The sequence below is a fragment of the Amblyraja radiata genome, chromosome 11, assembly GCF_010909765.2.
Source record: "Amblyraja radiata isolate CabotCenter1 chromosome 11, sAmbRad1.1.pri, whole genome shotgun sequence".
Lineage (NCBI taxonomy): Eukaryota > Metazoa > Chordata > Chondrichthyes > Rajiformes > Rajidae > Amblyraja > Amblyraja radiata.
The window spans coordinates 52,061,371-52,082,792 of NC_045966.1; the positions used below are offsets into that span (position 1 = coordinate 52,061,371).

The 21,422-nt window shown below is 43.7% G+C and overlaps 1 protein-coding gene across 1 annotated transcript; it reads left to right on the forward strand.

Annotated features, from left to right (window-relative positions):
• The first annotated feature begins 764 nt into the window (after positions 1–764).
• LOC116978415 (melanin-concentrating hormone receptor 1-like) lies at positions 765–19,425 on the forward strand. Its single transcript, XM_033029535.1, has 3 exons — positions 765–774; positions 6,550–7,369; positions 18,476–19,425. Exons 1-3 carry the CDS (start codon positions 765–767, stop codon positions 19,128–19,130), a joined length of 1,485 nt encoding a protein of 494 aa, XP_032885426.1. The 3' UTR covers positions 19,131–19,425.
• Positions 19,426–21,422: the final 1,997 nt, after the last annotated feature.

The window sequence follows — 21,422 nt, forward strand, 5'->3', positions numbered from 1 at the left end:
ACACAACTACATAAAAGTTAACATAAACATCCACCACAGCGGATTCCCCTCATTCCTCACTGTGATGGAAGGCAATACAGTCCAATCTTCCTCTTTATTCTCCCGCGGTCGGGGCAGTTGAACCATCCGTCGGGCGATAGAAGCTCCCGCATCACGGCGATGGAAGCTCCCGCGTAGGGGCGGTCGAAGCTCCTGCGGCTTGGGGCACCCTGAGTCGGTCTCTGAACAGAGACTGTGAACTCCACGAAGGCAAGACCTGCAGGCTCCTGCGGTGGGGCTCTGCAGTCGCACTCCAGCAAAGGCCGCCAACTCCTCGATGTTAGGCCGCAGTGCGGACAGAGATACGATACAGAAATAAATCGCATCTCCATCGCAATAAGAGATATTAAAAAAGTTTCCCCCAACACCACTCCTCACCCCCACATAAAACAAGCAAAATAACACTAAAAACACACATTTAACACATACTATTAAATCAGCAAATAAAGAAGGGACAGACAGACTGTTGGCAAGGCAGCCATTGCTGGTACCACCTGGTGATGAAGTGGAGAAACAAGTGGATTATAAGTGCAAGGAACAACACATAATAAGCACTATAAAGAAAATGTTTGAGAGAAATCAATGGGATAGAAAACTGACAATTTCCCATGAATCAAAGATCAACATCATTGGGATCCAAGTGGAGCCGTTTCAAAATTCCCCAGTTTTCACAAGTTTCTGTGAATTGGAAAACAGGAACATTGCTGGTGAAGTAAGGAGAAAGAATGAAAAGAGGTAAGTATAGGCCAGTTTGTTTGTAAGGTCTCAGGAAAATAAAAGAGCCCATTATCAAGGTAGTGAGAAGAGAGCTTAACATAAGCATAGAGAACCAACTTGGTTCAAAGAAAGGGAAAAGGTGTTTGAGAAATTAGTGACTACCAGAATGTTTTAAAATAATTAAAGTATGAATCATATTTACGTATTACAAATAAATTGGTTAAAACTTCATATGAATTGATGAAAAACATAACTGTGTATAGAGAATATGTTAATGGGTCTGTAAGAATAAATAGATAGAATAGTCGGCACTAACTAATGCAGTGGTGCAAAAGGTCTTAGCTATTTACAGTAATTACATAATTGGAAATTGACTACAAAGTATTAATTTTAATGCAAAGCTTGAAGGAACAGTAAAACGAAAACCAAGATAGCACGAAATTGAGTTTAAACTGGGTAGATTCAATGTCAGGTAAAACAAAGTTTTAGTTGGGAGCAAACTTTAAATCTAGGAGTTGAGAAGGGATTGGTCAGCTTCCTGAATCACAGAAGGTTAGAATACAAGTACAAGAAACATTTATTGACTTCTTGGAAGCATATGGTGCAACAAAACCGTAAAAAACAACTGTTTCAGGACTGGGTGAAAGATGGTCAAGAATATAAATACTTATCTCCTATCTCCTATTTTCTACTCTCTCTCTCTCTCTCTTTCTTCTTTTTTACTTCTTTTCCTCACTGTCTCTCTTTTTTCTTTTTCTTTCTCACACACTATACATCACATGTTTTTCTATTCTCTATTATCTAGTCTCTCTTTCTCTCTCTCATTTAATTTTTTTTTTAAATGAAGCTGTACATAGAATGCAACATGCCAACATATATTTGGCACCTGAAAAAAGGTGCCACTGTATTGTACTTACTTCTAATAAATAAATAATAAAAAAAAAAAAAAAGAGACAATTAATAGGGCGAATGAAATACTGGCCTTTATGACAGTTGAGATGGAGTACAGGAGTATATACGTCTCGCTACATTGTTCATCAGGATGGTCTTACCAAAGCAGGTTTCAATAAATTATGTTGGTCTTTACCTCAGGAAGACGAATCTTGCCAATTCAATGAATCTACAACAATGTATTGTCTCTATTGCTCATTATGTGTCTATCTTGACAAATGATAGACAGGTACAGTTAAGGGGGAGTGGTGGGTAATTCATCATTTCCTTATCTGACACTCCTCCTCTTCTTTCCTCATCTGAAACACTTTGTCCCATTTTCACCTCAAGCCTTTGTCATTATCTCTACTCATTTGCCATTTAGCACTCCCCTTACCCGTATCTACCAGGCTTTGTTCTCTCCACCTCCCTTTTCCATCATTCTATCCCCTACTCCATCACTGAAGAAGGGTCCTATCCTGAAACATTGTCCGTCCATTCCCTCTGCAGATGTTGTCTGATCCATTGAGTCCATCCAGCATTTGTTATTTCTTTTCCAGAGAATCTCTCACAATGAAATTTTTAATTAGTCCTGTCTTATTACATAAGAGAAGAGTCAGCCAGATTAGCCCTGATTGATTCTAAAATATTTCACTCATGGAAATTGTTCTTAATGCAGTCTTTCAACTTGTCCTCCAAACAGCTTCTGTAAATTTTGATTTATGCATTTGATGAGAGGATTAAAGAATCCCACAATCATCATTATGTTTGCCACAAACTTCTTTTATGTTTCGATTTTTTTCCCCCAATAGCAAATAACAACAGTTGGAGACTAAAGGGCCTGTCCCACGAGCATGCGACTCCATGCGGCAAGCGCGACCAAAAGGGCCTGTCCCACGAGCATGCGACTCCATGCAGCAAGCGCAACCTAACGTGGTCGCTTGAGCCGTACGGCCTCACGGGGCTGGTCCCACTTCGATCGCCGGAGCCGTATGGAGCTGTGCGGAGCTGGTCCCGACATCGCGCGGGGCTCCGAAAAACTGACCGTGTTCAAAAATTCCGCGCGGCAACGGCTTGCCGGCCTGCATCCGCCTCGACGCCGTACGCACCGCCTCGATGGGCATACGCAGCATCTTGACGCTGCGCATGCCCATCGGACTTCGCTTGAACTTCACGTCACTCACTCGACCTCCGTGCGGCCCCCGCTTCCGGTTTGGTCACGCTTGCCGCATGCAGGTTGCATGCTCGTGGGACAGGCCCTTTAGAGATTATTTTCTTTAAACCAAAAATCTCTTGTCCTGCTCTACCAAACCAATTCTTAGTAACGATCACTCTTCCCTCACATTATCATTCAGATTAAATGGCTCATTCAAACTCTGCCATTTTGTCTGTTCTTTCAAATATCAAGCACCCTGGAATAATTAGTTCCGTCCATTGGCTACCTTGCAGTCATAGTCTTGTAATGGTGATTAAGCCTATCATATTATGATCAGTCTTCCCCAAAGAACTAACTCTGACTAATTAGTATACAATTAATCCTCTCTCATTACATAAAATAAACTGGGAGTTTTGGACGGGGAACAATTTTGCATTGGTCTTTAAATAGTGGCATCAACTTAGCATAAAATCTCATTTGGGAGACAGAATTTCCATTAATGCAAGGTTTCTCAAATTTGCCCAAAATGTTAATGGCAAAATAGTTATGTTAATGTCCTATAAAATATTCCATAGTGGATTTCATAAGGAAATGGGGATAAAGATGCCACCATTTATGATACAGTAGTGGACAGGGTGGAATATGTGCCCCTGAATGAATACAGTTCCTGGTGGCTCAATGTCAGCCTTGACTCAGTTAAAGGGTTAGGGGGTCTGAGTTAGAGGGTGAAGTCAAGTTTACTGACGTGTGCAGAAGTGTGGTGAGGTACAGGTACAATGGAAAACTTCCTGGCAATAGCATTACAGGGTACATAGACTCAGACAACACATAAAATCATATGTTATGCATTTTCTATGTATGATTGTAATATTCTACAAGGTGGTGAACAGAAAAAGACTGCAAGAAACAAGGCATTTGTGCAAATCCCAATTAAAAAATAAGTCAACAGTTATGCAAGAGTGGCCAGTATTGTTCTGTTGCAAAAGTAGGATTAAGGTTGTGCAGATTGGTTCAAGATCCTCATATTGCCGTAAAGTAACTGTTCCTGAACTTGGTGGTGTGAGATTTCAGGTTTCTGCACCTCCAGCCTACAAACTAAACTAATTGGAGAGTCCAATCTAGTTTGAAGGTGCCACCCAAATTTTACAGATATTTGGGCAACAATTCTGTAAAGAGCCACTACAAAGGTCCTCCGTGGTCAACTCACCTTTGATCTTTATACCCACACATTAAAATGCAAAATTCTGAGGAGCTTGTATGCTCAGATACTGGAGATTGTGACCTCCAATTCTGCTGCTGGACCAACAGCAAATCCCCAATGCCTTGAGCTGAGAGGAACTAACCCTTGCAGCTAACCCTCAGCTTAATGCAGACCATGTACCTTTTACTTAGCACGTTCCCAGCCACTTCAACCTGGGTGTCAAGGGTTATGGGGAGAAGATTCAAGATTCAAGATTCAAGAGAGTTTATTGTCATGTGTCCCAGATAGGACAATGAAATTCTTGCTTTGCTTCAGCACAACAGAATATAGTAGGCATTAATACAGAACAGATCAGTGTGTCCATATACCATTATATAAATATATACACACATGAATAAATAAACAGATAAAGTGCAAATAAACAGATAAGGGTCTATTAATGTTCAGAGTTTTGTTTGAGTTGAGTTTAATAGCCTGATGGCTGTGGGGAAGTAGCTATTCCTGAACCTGGACGTTGTAGTCTTCAGGCTCCTGTACCTTCTACCTGAAGGGAGCGGGGAGATGAGTGTGTGGCCAGGATCGTGTGGGTCCTTGATCATGCTGCCAGCCTTTTTGAGGCAGCGACTCATGGTAGATAGATGGTAGGGAGGTCAGAACCGATGATGGACTGGGCAGTGTTTTCCACTTTTTGTAGTCTTTTTCCACTCCTGGGCACTCAAGTTGCCGAACCAAGCCACGATGCACATGTAGAAGGCAGGAGAATGGGGTTAAGTGGGAGAGATAAATCAGCCATGATTGAATGGCAGTAGACTTGATGGGCCGAATGGCCTAAATCTTCTCCTATCACTTATGACCTTCAATTAGGATCACTGACTTTGATTACTCGCCCAAGTGCAAGTGTGGATGTTGCAGTTTCCTCGCAGACCTTAAAGATGTGGGGTGGCAGTGAAATTGGCTACAGTAAATTGCCCCAAGTGTGTTTGTGAACGGTGGAATCCGGGGGAGTTAGCTGGGGTTGGTGTAACTGGAGATGATGGTCAGGTTGGGCTCCATGGGCTGAAGGACCTGTTTCCATGCTGTACACCTCGGTGACTCCAAGTAAATTATTTATCTTTCTTTTACTTGATGTTTTTAATATGCGTCTAGAAGTTTATTTAATCCAAGTTTATTTTATTTTATTTTTTATTCAACTGAACTGTTGTTAAACATTAGATTATCAGAAACATTTAGAATCAGATCAAAGATGTCTGAGCGCTCAAGTCAATGGGACTCGCGGTGTTGTCATCTCTCGGAGCAGATCGATAAGCTGAAAAATTCAAACAGTTGGGTTGCGGAGTGCAGGATCTGGAAAGGCATGTGTGAACGCAGGCAGCGCGATAGATTAAGTATGACCTGATCCACTATCATTGTAGAAACAAGGAATGGCAGATGCTGGTATACAAAAAAAGACACAAAGTGCTGGAGTAACTTAGCTGGTCAGGCAGCATCACTGGAGAAAATGGATAGGTGACGTGACGGGATGTCTGTACATAGACACAAAATGCTGGAGTAACTTAGGTTTCGGGTCGAGACCCTCCTCATGCTGCCTGACCTACTATCTGGGAGTGGGCTATGTGAATTCTTCCTCAGTTGGAGGCAGATCTTGTGATGTTGTTGGCAGTTAAGGCTTGGATTCACTCCTTCAATCAAAGTCACTGAAACGGAATGCTGAAAATACTCAGCAGGTCAAAGAGTGTCTCTGGTGAAAGCAAAACATGAAGTGCTAGAGTATGTCAACGAGCCAGGCAACACCTGTGGAGCGAATGGACAGACGACGTTTCAGGTGGGGACACCTCTTCGAACTGATTCCAACCAGAAACGTTGCCTGTCCATTCCTTTCACAGATGCTGCCAGACCTGCTGAGTTCCTCCAGCATTTTGTATTTTGCTCAAGATTTCACCATCTGCAGTCTCTCATATCTCCATCTGTATAGAGTGTTTCCCCACCTCTCTGCTTCTTCTTGCTCAGACCCTATTTCGCCTGATGAGTGTTTCCAACATGCCAACATGCTTTTATTTCAGATTTCCAGCATCTGTGGAGTTTTGCCTAAACACTCATTAGTCGCCTAAACAACTAATTATTTGGTCAATAAATATACTTTAGATCATGTTGTGTGTGTGTGTGTGTTGCTCACCCCTTCGCCTCCAATGACTTAAAAAACACTTCATTGATTACAAAACACTGGGGATTTCGGAGATGCAACAAGCGGGACATGCTTTGCTTTTCTGTCGAATTAAGTTGCATCTTCAAATATTTTTTTCTGGTTTATGCAACAACAAAGGATTAAGGTAGGAAGGCATTGCTGTGGAAAAAATTATGGCGACAAATTACTTGCAACATTTTTGTTCTCATTTCCCTGTTTGTTTGAATCCTCTCCATTAAACTAACGCAGCAAATAATTCTCTGCAAGTCACTGACTCAGCCGCTACATGCATCTCAGCAGCTCCCTCGCTCGCTCTCCTTCCAGCCACTCGTTCTGCCGAGGTTGTGAAGGGCTCACTTTATCAATACAGCAATGAGCTCTGGATTCTGTTACAAACACCTGACCGGCGGAACAAAACACGACATGCACTTCACTTCTGCAGCCTGTCATTCGATCTGAAAGGCTGGTGTGCACAGGAGAATATAAAACAGCCCGGCACTGATTTCAGAAACTCATTTTCACTCAAGTCTTCAGTCAGCAAGACTTCATGTGGAGCTGGAGTTCGGATGCAAGGTTTTAAACTGTTGAATGCGACAGGGAAACTAATAGGGACGAGTAAAACCAATCGAGTAACTGTCTCAGGCACTACCAGGTGCATTGATAAAGCAACATCTTTAGCTCCTGCACTGGCTGCGAGCGCGACTGCAACGAGTATTTGGGCTCCAGAGGTGGCCATGAATAGATGGAACCAGACCGGTTTAGGAGATCGGCGTCTGAACGTTACCGAAGACTTCGGCATGTCGAATATGTGGAATATGTCCACGGGGCAGTTTTTGGACGACGCAGTGTTGATGCACATCCTGCCCTCGGTGTACGGGATCCTGTGCATCGTTGGGGTGGGGGCGAACAGCTTGGTCATCCACACCCTGCTGACCTGCAAGACCAAGGGGCTGTCAGACATCTACGTTCTGAGCTTGGCCATCGCCGACCTGCTGTTCCTGCTGGGGATGCCCTTCACAATCCATCAGCTGGTCAGGGACAGGCACTGGATCTTCGGACAGTTCATGTGCAAGGCGGTGACCGTGATAGATGTCAGTAACCAGTTTACCACGGTGGGCATTATCACCGTCCTCTGTATAGACAGGTAAGATCACATCACCTCCTGTGACCACATCTCTCTCCCTTCTTCGCAAAACCTACTGTTAACCCTAACCCACAGATTAATTTAAGAATTGTCTTGTGTGAAGTTTTATGGAAGAAAAGAACAGTGTCCCTTTTTGTTTTGTTAAGAGACCAACAATTATCACAGAACATCCATGATTGTCTTCAAGTCATCAATCCCCAGAGCATTCAGATTTTATTAGTGACAGGGCAATAGTCTGGGTGCCCCCCCCCCCCCCCCCCCCCCCCGCCTCCCCCCCACCCCCACTACCCACCCTCAGTTCAGCTTTCTGCTTTTTGTTTGAGATGAACTTGGCCGAGAACCAGCAACTTGTTGCAAAGACAGACACCAGGAGATGGCGGCCCGTCTCCGGGAATTCACTTGTTGCAAACGGGTCCAGTTACGAAGATTGTGACATCTGTGCATATTTTCAGCCATTCAACGGAAACCTGCAAGAGGATTAACAAAACCTGATGCGTCTAGTGGTGGGAGAGTCTAGGACCAGAGGAGATGAGGAGGAATTTCTTTAGTCAGAGGGCGGTGAATCTGAGGAATTCGTTGCCTCAGACGGGTGTGGAGGCCAAGTCATTGGATATTTTTAAAGCAGAGATTGACAGGTACTTGATTGGTAAGGGTGTCACAGGTTATGATATACCCTATTCCAGAAAATGCACCACTACACTCAAACAGCAACATTAACCTCAATTACAACTCACATCCAAAAAGTCATATAGTCACCGCATTTCAAATACTTCTTTAGTGTGCACACTTACAGCATATCTCACAGTGTACACAAACTCCCAGCTTTTCACATTGTTCTAACACACTGGAACATGTTCACTAATATGTGATAAACGTCATGCCCTCCTGCGGGAGAAGGTGGAACATAATCATAGCCACCTCCACTGGAGGGGAACCTGTGGCCATTTTTGGAGATGTTCCCACAAACTTAATGACAGTGAGGAGATCATTGAAAAGGGTGTAGCTTCATACATAATCTTTTTTTTTGTTGCATTCCACGCTAACAAGTGTGAACTCATGTACTTTAGTATGCCAGATCAGAGCAGGACTGATAGTGTAAATGGTAGAGCCCTGGAGAGTGTTGTAGAATAGAGAAGTCTAGAAGTACATGGTTCCCAGAAAATGTTCTCCTCCATCTTGCGGCATAACTAACCTCTCCCCTGCCTGCTCACCACACCACCACCCTCCCATCTTCACTAGTTCTATGTTATCCCACTTTCACATCCACTCCCTGCACAATAAGGACAATTTGCAGAGGCCAATTTTCCTACAAACGCATGCACCTTTGGGATGTGGGAAGAAACTGGAAAACTCAGCGGAACTTCTTCTCTACAGCCATCAGGCTATTGAACATTACAACCTCCAATAAGCGCTGAACTACGTAGACTATTATTCTTATTATTGCACTATTATTGTTTATTTGTTTTAAGTGCACCTATATATCCCAGCATCACACAGTAGGGCTGGTCCCCCAACACAATATTCCACCTCTCCACCAATTCCAATATTGGTGGCTAGTGGGGGGGGGGGGGGGGGGGGGGGCTTTCTGGAGCGCTAGTATGGACATTGTGGGCCAAATCGATTCTTGGGATGGCGGCTCAGTCACTCAAGCCTGTTGTGCTAGCAGCTCACTCACTCACGGCTGGTGGGCTGGCAGTTGAATCACGGCTATTCCTTGAAATTCCATTTCAAGCAGGGTGCAAGGCCACCAAATTCAAGTGCAGTTTCTTAACACTTCAAGCAGGGTGCAAGGCTACCAAATTCAAGTGCAGTTTCATACCATTTCAAACAGGGTGCAAGGCAACTAAAGACAGTGAGTCTTAACCTCTCCCTCCTCCATCTTGCAGAGACTGAGCCATGCCCACACTTCTGGGTTTTATAGTCCCTCCCCCTCCCACCACAAGGGGCGTGGTCTTCATGGCGTGATTGACAGGAGAGAGAAACTCAACATTATTTAAACACTAATAACTCTTTTATTTTTCATCAACGGGAAAAATCCTTGGCACCTGATGAGCGGAGGGGGACTCTGCATAAGATGGGCAAAAATCAAAGCCGTACATGGAATCGTTTTTTCTAAAATCAATATAAAGTGCAAACAGGAGGTGGTCAAGATTAGACATCTAATTATATACAAGGCAAGGCAACTTTAATTAGGCAAGGCAACTTTAATTATGCAAGGCAAGTTTAATTATGCAAGGCAACTTTAATTAGGCAAGGCGACTTTAATTAGGCAAGGCAACTTTAATTAGGCAACACAGCTTTAGCATTTCTAAACCAAAGGCAACACAGCTTTAGCATTTCCAAACCAAAGGCAACACAGCTTTAGCATTTCCAAACCAAAGGCAACACAGCTTTAGCATTTCCAAACCAAAGGCAACATAGCTTTAGCATTTCCACTCACCGTTTAGTAGACATGTGTTCAGTGTTATTCACAGGTCAGACTGAGAGATGTGACCCTCTTGCTTCCCCCAACTAACAGAGACTGACTGAGGCACTCAACATTTCTGGGTTTTATAGTCCCTCCGGAAGGGGCGTGGCCTTCAGGAGAGGGAATCTCAACATTTTAAAAACACTAATAACTCTTTTATTTTTCATCGATGGGAAAAATCATCTTATCCTGTGCAGCGGAGGGGGATTCTGAGTAAGATGGCCAAAAACACAGCCGTACGTGGCAGCGTTTTGTCTAAAATCAATATACAGAACATCAGGAAGTGGTCAAGATCAGACTTTTAGTAATATAGATATATATATATATATCTATATACATATATACATATATATATATATATATCTATATATGTATATATGTATATAGATATATCTATATAATATTAAAACTGTTTGTGTGTGTGTGTGTGTGTGTGTGTGTGTTTCTGCCTGACTTGTGGGTGCCAGCCTTTGATTCGTTGCTACGCCAACACCAGACCCACAAACGCCCAGATATTTTCCATTTCGGTAGAGATTTCATTTTTCATTCCAAGTATCCACTCCTGGTTAAATTTTGTCGTGTTTATGTACACATTTTTAATAAAATCCTTCTACCCCTCCCCACTCACTCATTTTGTTGCCTCCTGCTGGCCAGCGACCATAACGGCTGCTGGCGCCCGCATCTCGCCTCAAAGATGCCATTTAAAAACAGCCGCACTGCTGAGTCCTGAATGGCTTGAGTTGGAGGACCACGTCTCCCGTGGGGGCTACGGGTAGGGAATGGCTGCGTTGCAAACGGGTCTGCACTTGGTCTAGTATATTACTAAAAGTCTGATCTTGACTGCTTTTGGCCCACTGTGCTGTGATTTCCGAGAGAATGCCACCACCTACGGCCGTGATTTTTGTCCTCCTTGCTCAGAGCCCCCCCCCTCTGCCTTCCTGTATCAGAGGATTTTTCCCATCGATGAAAATTCAGAGATATATTAATGGGTTTTTTTAATTTGCCATTCTCTCTGATGCCCATGCTGGAGGGAGGGAGAGGGACTATAAAACCAGGAAGTGGTGTGCCTCACTCAATCTCTGCAAGATGGAGGAAGCCAGAGGATCACGTCTCTCTGAGCTCTGAATAACACTGAACACGTGTCTACTCAACTGTGAGTGCCCTTAATGTAGTTTGAAAATGAAAATATGGTTGGGTTGAAGTAAAAAGGCACTGCCTGCAAATGGTTGTTTGGGGGGTTTGGGTTGAAGTAAAAAGTCATTGCCTGCAAATGGTTGTTTGGGTGGTTTGGGTTGTAAAAAGGCACTGCCTGCAAATGGTTGTTTGGGTTGAAATGAAAAGGCACTGCCTGCAAATGGTTGTTTGTCTAAACTTGACAACTTCCTGTTTGCACTATATTGATTTTGGATAAAACGCTACCACTTACGGCTGTAATTTTTGGCCATCTTACTCAGTCCCCCTCAGCTCATCAGGTGCAGAGGATTCTTCCCATCAATGAAAAACAAAAGTATTATTAGTGTTTAAAAAATGTTGAGTATCTCTCTCCTGTCAATCACGCCATGAAGGCCACACCTTTTCCGGTGGGAGGGGGAGGGATTATAAAACACAGAAGTGTGAGTGTGGCTCAGTCTCTGCATGATGGGGGAGGGAGAGGTCACAACTCTGTCTGAGCTGTGAATCAACTGAACACACTGAATGTCTACTGAACTGTGAGTGTGGTGTTTTGTGTGGTTTTATGGTGGTTTCACCCTGCTTGAAAGTATGAAACTGCATTTGAATGTGGTGGTCTTGCACCCTGCATGAAATGGTATGAAACTGCATTTGAATGTGGAGTCGTTGCACCCTGCATGAAACGGCATTTGAATTTGGTGGCCTTGCACCCTCCTTGAAGTGGTATGAAACTGCACTTGAATTTTGTGGCCTTGCACCCTGCTCGAAGAGGTAAGAAACTGCACTTGAATTTGGTGGCCTTGCACCCTGCTTGAAATGGTAGGAAAATGGATTTGAATTTGGTGGCCTTGCACTCTGCTTGAAATGGAATTTCAAGGAATAGCCGTGAGTCAACTGCCAGCCCACCAGCCATGAGTGAGCTGCCAGCACATCAGGCTTGAGGGACCGAGCTGCCACCCCAAGAATCCATTTGGCCCACAATGTCCATACTAGCCCTCTGGAGACCTGTAGTCCCTGCAGCCAACAACACCCATACCAGCGCTCCAGAAAGCTCCCACTGGCCACCAATATTGGAATTGGTGGAGAGGCGGAATATTGCATCGAGGGACCAGCTCTCCCGTATGAAAATAGGACCCAACGGGTCCCACTTAGTCTAGTGTATATATATATACACTATACACACACACACACACACACACACACACACAAACACACACACACACACACACACACACACACACACACACACACACACACACACACACACACACACACACACACACACACACACACACACACACACACACACACACACACACACACATATATATATATATATGTGTCAATATATGTGTGTGTGTGTGTGTGTGTGTGTGTGTGTGTGTGTGTGTGTGTGTGTGTGTGTATATATATATACTAGACTAAGTGGGACCTGTTGGGTCCCATGTTCGCATGGGAGGGCTGGTGCCCCAACGCAATATTCCACCTCTCCACCAATTCCAATATTGGTGGCCATTGAGGGGGGGGGGGGGGGCTTTCTGGAGCGCTGGTATGGGTGTTGTGGGCTGAAGGGACTGGTCTCCTGAGGGCTAGTATGGACATTGTGGGCCAAATGGGTGCAAAGCCACCAAATTCAAATGCAGTTTCATACCATTTCATGCAGGGTGCAAGGCCACCTCTTTCAAATGCAGTTTCATACCATTTCATGCAGGGTGAAACCACCATAAAACCACACAAAACACCAAACTCACAGTTCAGTAGACATACAGTGTGTTCAGTTGATTCACAGCTCGGACAGAGTCATGACTTCTCCCTCCTCCTTCATGCAGAGACTGAGCCACATCCACACTTTCGGTTTTATAATCCCTCTCCCCTCCCCCCTCCCACCGGGAAAGGTGTGGCCTTCAGAAAACTGTCAGGGAACATAAAACTGGACTGCAAAAGTTTTTATAGGTATGTGAAGAGGAAAAGATTAGTTAAAACAAATGTAGGTCCCTTGCAGTCAGAAACAGGTGGATTGATCATGGGGAACAAGGACATGCAGACCAATTGAATAACTACTTTGGTTCTGTCTTCACTAAGGAAGACAGAAATAATCTGCCGGAAATAGCAAGGGACCGGGGGTTAAATGAGATGGAGGAACTGAGTGAAATCCAGGTTAGCCGGGAAGTGGAGTTAGGTAAATTGAATGGATTAAAGGCCGCTAAATCCCCAGGGCCAGATAAGTTGCATTCCAGAGTACTTAAGGAAGTAGCCGCAGAAATAGTGGATGCATTAGTGATAAATTTTCAAACCTCTTTAGATTCTGGAGTAGTTCCTGAGGACTGGAGGGTAGCTAATGTAACCCCACTTTTTAAAAAGGGAGGGAGAGTGAAAACGGGGAATTACAGACCAGTTAGTCTAACATCGGTGGTGGGGAAAATTCTGGAGTCAGTTCTTGAAGATGGGACAGCAGCACATTTGGAAAGTTGTGAAATTGGACAAAGACAATTGGACATTGGACAAAGTCAACATGGATTTATGAAAGGTAAATCATGTCTGACGAATCTTATAGATTTTTCGAGGATGTAACTAGTAGAGTGGATAAGGGAGAACCAGTGGATGTGTTATATCTGGACTTTCAGAAGGCTTTCGACAAGGTCCCACATAAGAGATTAGTATACAAACTTAAAGCACACGGTATTGGGGGTTCAGTATTGATGTGGATAGAGAACTGGCTGGCAGACAGGAAGAGTAGGAGTAAACGGGTCCTTTTCAGAATGGCAGGCAGTGATTAGTGGGGTTCCGCAAGGCTCAGTGCTGGGACCCCAGCTATTTACAATATATATTAATGATCTGGATGAGGGAATTGAATGTAACAAGATTATTCCCGATGTTGGGTAAGTCCAGAACTAGGGGTCACAGTTTAAGGATAAGAGGGAAGTCTTTTAGGACCGAGATGAGAAAATCATTTTTTACACAGAGAGTGGTGAATCTGTGGAATTCTCTGCAACAGAAGGTAGTTGAGGCCAGTTCATTGGCTATATTTAAGAGGGAGTTAGATGAGGCCCTTGTGGCTAAAGGGATCAGGGAGTATGGAGAGAAGGCAGGGATGGGATACTGAGTTGGATGATCAGCCATGATCATATCGAATGGCGGTGCAGGCTTGAAGGGCCGAATGGCCTACTCCTGCACCTATTTTCTATGTTTCTATGTTTCTGTTTAATTGCATGATTGACTGGAGAGAGATTCTCAACATTTTTGAAACATTAATAACACTTTTATTTTTCATTGATTGGAAGAATCCTCTGCACCTGACGAGTGGAGGGGGACTGAGTAAGATGGCCAAAAATCACTGCCATAAGTGGTAGCGTTTTATCTAAAATCAATATACAGTGCAAACAGGAAGTTGTGAAGTTTAGACCACCAACCATTTGCAGTGCTTTTTACTTTAACCCAAAATCCCAAACCAACCATTTGCAGTGCTTTTTACTTCAATCCAAAACCCCAAACCAATCATTTGCAGTACCTTTTACTTCAATGCAAATCCCCAAACCAACCATTTGCAGTGCTTTTTACTTCAACCCAAAACCCCAAACCTACCATTTGCAGTGCTTTTTACTACAATCCAAAACCCCAAACCAACCATCTGCAGTGCTTTTTACTTCAACTCAAATCCCCAAACCATCCATTTGCAGTGCTTTTTACTTCAACCCAAACCCCCACCCAACCATTTGCAGTGCTTTTACTTCAACATAATACCCCACCCAACCATTTGCAGTGTTTTTATTTCAACCCAAAACCCCATCCAACCATTTGCAGTGTTTTTACTTCAACCCAAAACCCCAACCAACCATTTGCTGTGCTTTTTTCTTCAACCCAAAACCCCATCCAATCATTTGCAGTGCTTTTTACTTCAATACAACCCCCCACCAACCATTTGAAGTGCTTTTACTTCAACCCAACCACATTTTCATTTTCAAACACATTAAGGGCACTCAAGGTCAGTAAAACCACACTCACAGTTTCATAGACTGTGTTCAGTGTTATTCACAACTCAGACTGAGAGACGTGACCCTCTCACTTTCCCCATCTTGCAGAGACTGACTGAGGCACAACACTACCGGGTTTTATAGTCCCGTCCCCCTCCCACCAGCAGGGGCAGCAGAGAGAATGTCAACATTTTTTAAACATTAATAACTTTTATGTTTCATCTATGGGAAAAATCCTCTTGTCCTGCACAGCGGAGGGGGACTCTGAGTAAGCTGGCCAAATATCACAGCCGTTAGTGGCAGCGTTTTTTCTAAAATCATGAAACAGAAAAACAGGAAGTTGTCAAGATCTTACTTACAGTAATATAGATGTTTATATATGTATATATATACACACATATATAGACATCTATATTACTGAAAGTAAGATCTTGACCATTTCCTGTTTTTCTGTTTCATGATTTTAGAAAAAACGCTGCGTGGAGTGTGTGTAGACATATATAGACATATATATGTCTGCACACACTCCACGCAGCGAACTTGGAACATCGCAGAAATGACAAGTAAACGGCAAACTTGTCATACCGTGGGAACTCGGTTAAACTCTTGATCATACACTTGCAATCTCGTACACAACCACGAGTCTTTCACTCGGGGTACCTCTTGTGTCAACTCGCAACGTGAGACTCAGCTTTAACACATACATTCATTATATATATACTTACACACACACACACACACACACACACACACACACACACACACACACACACACACACACACACACACACACACACAGTGTGTGTGTGTGTGTATGTATGTATGTATATATATATGTATATATGTATACATGTGTGTATATATATAGGTGCACATATATACATATGTGTGTGTGTGTGAGTAAGTGTATATATACACATTGAACTTTTTTTCTGATTTATTATATTGTTTCCAGTGTACTATCTTTACAGATTATGTTGTGCTGCTGCAAGTGAGAATTTCATAGATCTATCTGGGACATATAACAATAATAATAAAACACTCTTAACTTTAAATCCACGTGATGACAGATAGAACATGCAAACTCCACGCAGACAGCATCCAAAGTCAGAATTAAACCCCCACCTATGCCATTGTCCAACCCTTAATCCAACCACATCAGTGAAGTTGCCACGTCTCCGAGCAGAATTAATCTGATGTTTTCTCTAAATGACGCATTTGTGACTGTGCTGTCACTTTGTTCACTTAGACAGCTGCCACTTCTGATGAGACCGTGCCGTGTAAAGTCAGCGGTGATCAGCGTGGCTTGTTGATAAACCTGAATACTCGTGCCACCTGCTCCATTTATTGTGAGAGAAATTATCTTCGCTCTGTTTGAGTACAGAGTCTCACCGCTTCCGTAATGAATTGGGACGTTGTGAAGCGGGAAGCTTGCTTAATGTCTGCAAGAGCTCCCTGGACTGAATGAGATGGAAGGAGACTGTGGGCCGCTGTGACCTTTTCTGCCACAGGCAGGACTGGCCATACATGGCTCTGTGAATGGAGTACGGAGCATCACTACAGTAAAATTGATTTATCAGATTAGATGTTTGCATAATGAGGAAACATTGAAGTGACTTGTTCTTGAGGAAAAAGTGTGGATATTTTATTAAAACACTGAACAAGTCTAACCAACGTGAGATTAGCTTAGTTTGGCATCATGTTCAGCACAGACATTGTGGGCCGAATGGCCTGATCCTGTGCTGTTCTGTGTTCTATGTTCTATGAGTAGGTGCAGGAAGAACATTTTCCTGGGTGAGGGGGAGATAATATCATCTAAAGGGGAGGCCATTTATGACGATGTCTCTTGAATCATTTTTGCACGTCTGGAGATGCTCAGAAATTGAGGATATCAAGAATGGAGGATGATGAAATTGTACATACTATCAGATTCAAAGTATTGGGTAAAATTTGGGAGGTTAGAGTTTAGAATATGAATAATTCAAAGAAGGAAGCGTTCTGCAAGATTTACTCCCCTTCAATAATATCAATAATAACCCACCTCCATTTTCTACTGGGTCTATGTGTGTGAGCTGGATTAATAGCAATACAAAGAATGACAGCAACACATCAACAATTGCATAATTAGAACCAGTATGTTCAATTAGCTGCATCATTGTCACATACTCAGCAACAGTTTGAACCACTTACGCCATATTTGATGACATTTAAAACCCAAAGTCCTGCTGAAAATGATTTTGTCATGTTTTGTTTTCCTTTCTTTCCGCTTAATAATGTCAACATTAATTAGCTCTGCAATATTAACAAGGTGACTAACAACGTTCCAATTCTGCAATTTGAGGACAGCATCAAAGGTTGAGGTATGAACCTTAAGTAATACAAAAATAAATTCATTGGTTCTTTATGTTGGAACAGCATTAATGCAGTAATCCTAACACACTTGACAGCAGTGTGTCATTGCGATAATTCCATCAGTCATCTGCACAGTTGCTCTTCCATATTCCTGCCAAGTAATTGCGTAAAGTTACTGCGCTAATCCTGATGTGCCACAAGCACACTGTCAGTGCAGTAATATCATCATTCAGTTGCTAAAAACATCGTATTATCTCGATAATCTTGGCACACCAGTGCCCTTGAACAATGTTGCTATAGTAATTCTAATTCATCACAAGCACAACGTTGATGCAGCCATCCTGAATAGTAGGTCCATCTCGGTCATGACTGACCATGGGTGATGCATCCTGGTCGGATGTAAGCCTGGGCGATGTCGTATGGAGGTCAGGCTGTTGCCCATGCAGCACGTCCCCCATCCCCATGTCGTTAACCGATTCAAAGGAACAGCAGGGCCGTTACATTGGCACCAACACCGTCGCAGGAGCTGCCAGAGCAAGGTTGTAGACAACGACGAACTGCCTTAGGGGCTCCGACTCCGGATTTTCTTGAGGTTTATTGCTGGAGCCTTTTCCATGACTGGATATGGCCACAAGGCAGTGGAGGTTTTATATCAGAGTTTCCCCTCTCCTAGATGGACTACCTTCCCAGGCTGACGAGCCCCATCTGCCCGAGACTCGGTGTGTTATATAGCATTACTAAAAGACCCATTTTACTGTACTTAATCCCAGCACAGTTGTGCATCAGTATCACTTTATTAATCCCATTAAGAAAAATAATATCTGTGATTATGAATGCTACAGTTTCAACAGGTTAATACAGCATTGCTGTATTATAAATGACACAAAGTGCTGGAGCACCTCAGCAGTTTCTCTGGAGAACATGGATAGGCGTCTTTTCGGGTCAAGATCCCGACCGAAAAGTTGCCTATCCAGAGATACTGCCTGGCCTGCTGGGTTATTCCAGCACCTTGGGCAATTTTGTTTGTAAACCAGCATCTTCAGTTCCTTGGGTCGACATATTACTGTGTTTAAACTTGTTTGCTGGTGTAGTAATTTTCTGCAGGTGAACATTCATCTAATCTATGGATATTTTGTTCTTCAACAGGTATATTGCCATAGTCCATCCCACAACAGAGAGGAGGACCATGCGATGGACAGTGCTGGTGAATGGTCTCGTATGGCTTGGCAGCTTGTCCCTGACAGTCCCAGTCATGTTATATTCCAGGACTCTTCGGATGGGGGACTTTGAAATATGTGCACTGGACTTGCCTTCTGGAGCAAAGGACATGTACTGGTATACACTTTATCAGTCCATATTGGGATTTATCATTCCTCTGATTATTATAAGCACCTATTACTCAATGACTCTCTATCACGTCTTTAAATCACTGAGACGAGTGGGTAGGAAGCAATCAGTGCACGCAAAGCGGGCGACCAAAACTGTGCTCATGGTGATAGCTGTCTTTTTGGTGTGTTGGTCACCTTTTCATGTGATGCAGGTACTCAATTTAACAGCCATGCATCCCACCATGCTTTTTCTATACATCTACCACATCAGCATCTGTCTGAGCTACGCCCACAGCTGCATCAACCCCCTCCTGCTCCTGTTCTGCACAAAGAAATATCAGGAGCGCCTGTGTGGTATTTTGACAAAGAGCAGCACTGCCTCTCATTTCCAATTAGCCGTAACTCGAAGAGGTGTGGCGTGTGAAACTGCGGAAATAGAGTGCAAGTCCTCAGAGAAAGAGGCACATATTTAACGCCACTCAGTTTTCTTAAGGTCTGAACATTCTGTATCCTTATCAGTTCAGGTCGATGGATGCTGCCTGTCCTGCTGAGTTACTCCAGCTTTTTGTGTCCATCCTCGGTTTAAATCAGCATCTGCAGTTCCTTCTTACACAGGACGGTTACTCATTATTTCTGACTATTTCTAGAAACATTGTTCCTGCCTGACCTCCACAGTGTTTCCAGCATTTTCATTTCTTATACCAGGTATCATGTGCCACAGTAATTGTCTTAAATGTTATTACCTTTATTATGGAGGTACAAGGGACTATAGATTGATTGATTGATTGAATCCTTTATTTGTCATTCAGACCTTTCGGTCTGAACGAAATGTCGTTGCCTGCAGCCATACATGTAATAATAAACAACACACAATAAACACAAATTAACATCCACCACAGTGAGTTCACCAAGCACCTCCTCACTGTGATGGAGGCAAAAGTCTTAGGGTTGCTGTCTCTTCCCTCCTCTTCTCCCTCTGTGCTGAGACGATACCCCACCGGGCGATGGTAAGTCAGTCCCGCGGTTCAAGCTCCGCGGCCCGGGGGTGATCGAAGCTGCCGCCCTCCAGCCCAGCGGACGCAGTTGTTGCCACGGGAGCTCCGGAAAAGAGGCATCAACCTGTGACCCGCGAGCTCCCGACGATGTCATCCACTGGCCCGCGGCCGAGCCCCGGATTCAGGTCGCCGCCGCCAGAACGCCGCCTCAGCCGCCGAATAGATGCTGGAATCTGGAACAAAAAAACAAACTGCTGGAGGAACTCTATGGGTCAGGCAATATATGCGAAGGGAAAGGAATTGTTAACATTTCAGGTCAGGGGTTTGCTTGGCTCCATCTGCCTATCATTCCTCACCCATCCTCGGTCCACCATATGTATAAGAAGGAACTGCAAATGCTGGTTTAAACCGAAGATAAACACAAAATGCCAGAGTAACTCTGTGGGACAGGCAGCATCTCTGGAGAGCAGGAAAGGGTGACATTTTGGGTCGAGACCCTTCTTCAGACTGGTTAGGGATAAGGGAAACAAGAGATATAGACAGTGATGTGGAGAGATATAGAACAATGAATGAAAGATATGCAAAAACATAACGATGATAAAGGAAACAGGCCATTGTTAGCTGTTTAGAAACTTACAGAAACTTTAGAAACTTGTTAGCTGTTTAGAAATAGAAACTTACAAAATTCTTAAGGGGTTGGACAGGCTAGATGCAGGAAGATTATTCCCGAAGTTGGGGAAGTCCAGAACTAGGGGTCACAGTTTAAGGATAAGAGGGAAGTCTTTTAGGACCGAGATGAAAAAATCATTTTTAACACAGTGGAATTCTCTGTGGAATTCTCTGCCACAGAAGGTAGTTGAGGCCAGTTCATTGGCTATATTTAAGAGGGAGTTAGATGTGGCCCTTATGGCTAAAGGGATCAGGGGGTATGGAGAGAAGGCAGGTATGGGATACTGAGTTGGATGATCAGCCATGATCATATTGAATGGCGGTGCAGGTTCGAAGGACCGAATGGCCTACTCCTGCACCTATTTTCTGTGTTTCTATGTTTGTAGAGTGAAAATGAGAAGCTAGTGTGACTTGGGTGGGGGAGGGATAGAGAGGGAATGCCTCTCTCTCTATCCATACCACTGGGCTGTAAGCTGCCCAAGTGATATATGAGATGCTGTTCCTCCAATTTGTGTTTAGCCTCACGCTGACAATGGAGGAGACCCGGGACCGAAAGGTCTGTGTAGGAATGGGAAGGAGAATTAAAGTGTTTAGCAACCAGCAGATCAGGTAGATACAGGCGGGCTGAGAGAAGGTGTTCAGCGATCGATCGCCCAGGCCACGTTTGTTCTCGCCGATGTATAAAAGTCTACATCTTGAACAACGGATACAGTAAATGAGGTTGGAGGAGAGGACAGTGAACTTCACTGTCTATATCTCTCATTTCCCTTATCCCTAACCAGTCTGATGAAAGGTCTCAACCCGAAACGTCACCCATTCCTTCTCTCCAGAGATGCTGCCTGTCACACTGAGTTACTCCAGTTTTATTGTATGTCCTTGGTCCACCTATCTTCTACAGGTCCCTGTCTCCCCTCTCCTCTTTAGAGTAGTCACCTTTCTCTCCCCTCTCAATCTTGATGCAGGGCCAGATTGTCAACAATTTCTTTCCCTCGACAGATGCTGCTGACCTGTTGAATTCCTCCGGCAGATTGTTTTCTACTACGTTATGCAGTGTTTAGTGGCTGTTAATTCCAGCTATCTGTTACTGAGTGCATCTTTATT

Coding starts and splice junctions, on each gene's coding strand:
- LOC116978415 (XM_033029535.1), top strand. Junction 7,370..18,475: donor ACCGTCCTCTGTATAGACAG/GTAAGATCACAT, acceptor GTTCTTCAACAG/GTATATTGCCATAGTCCATC.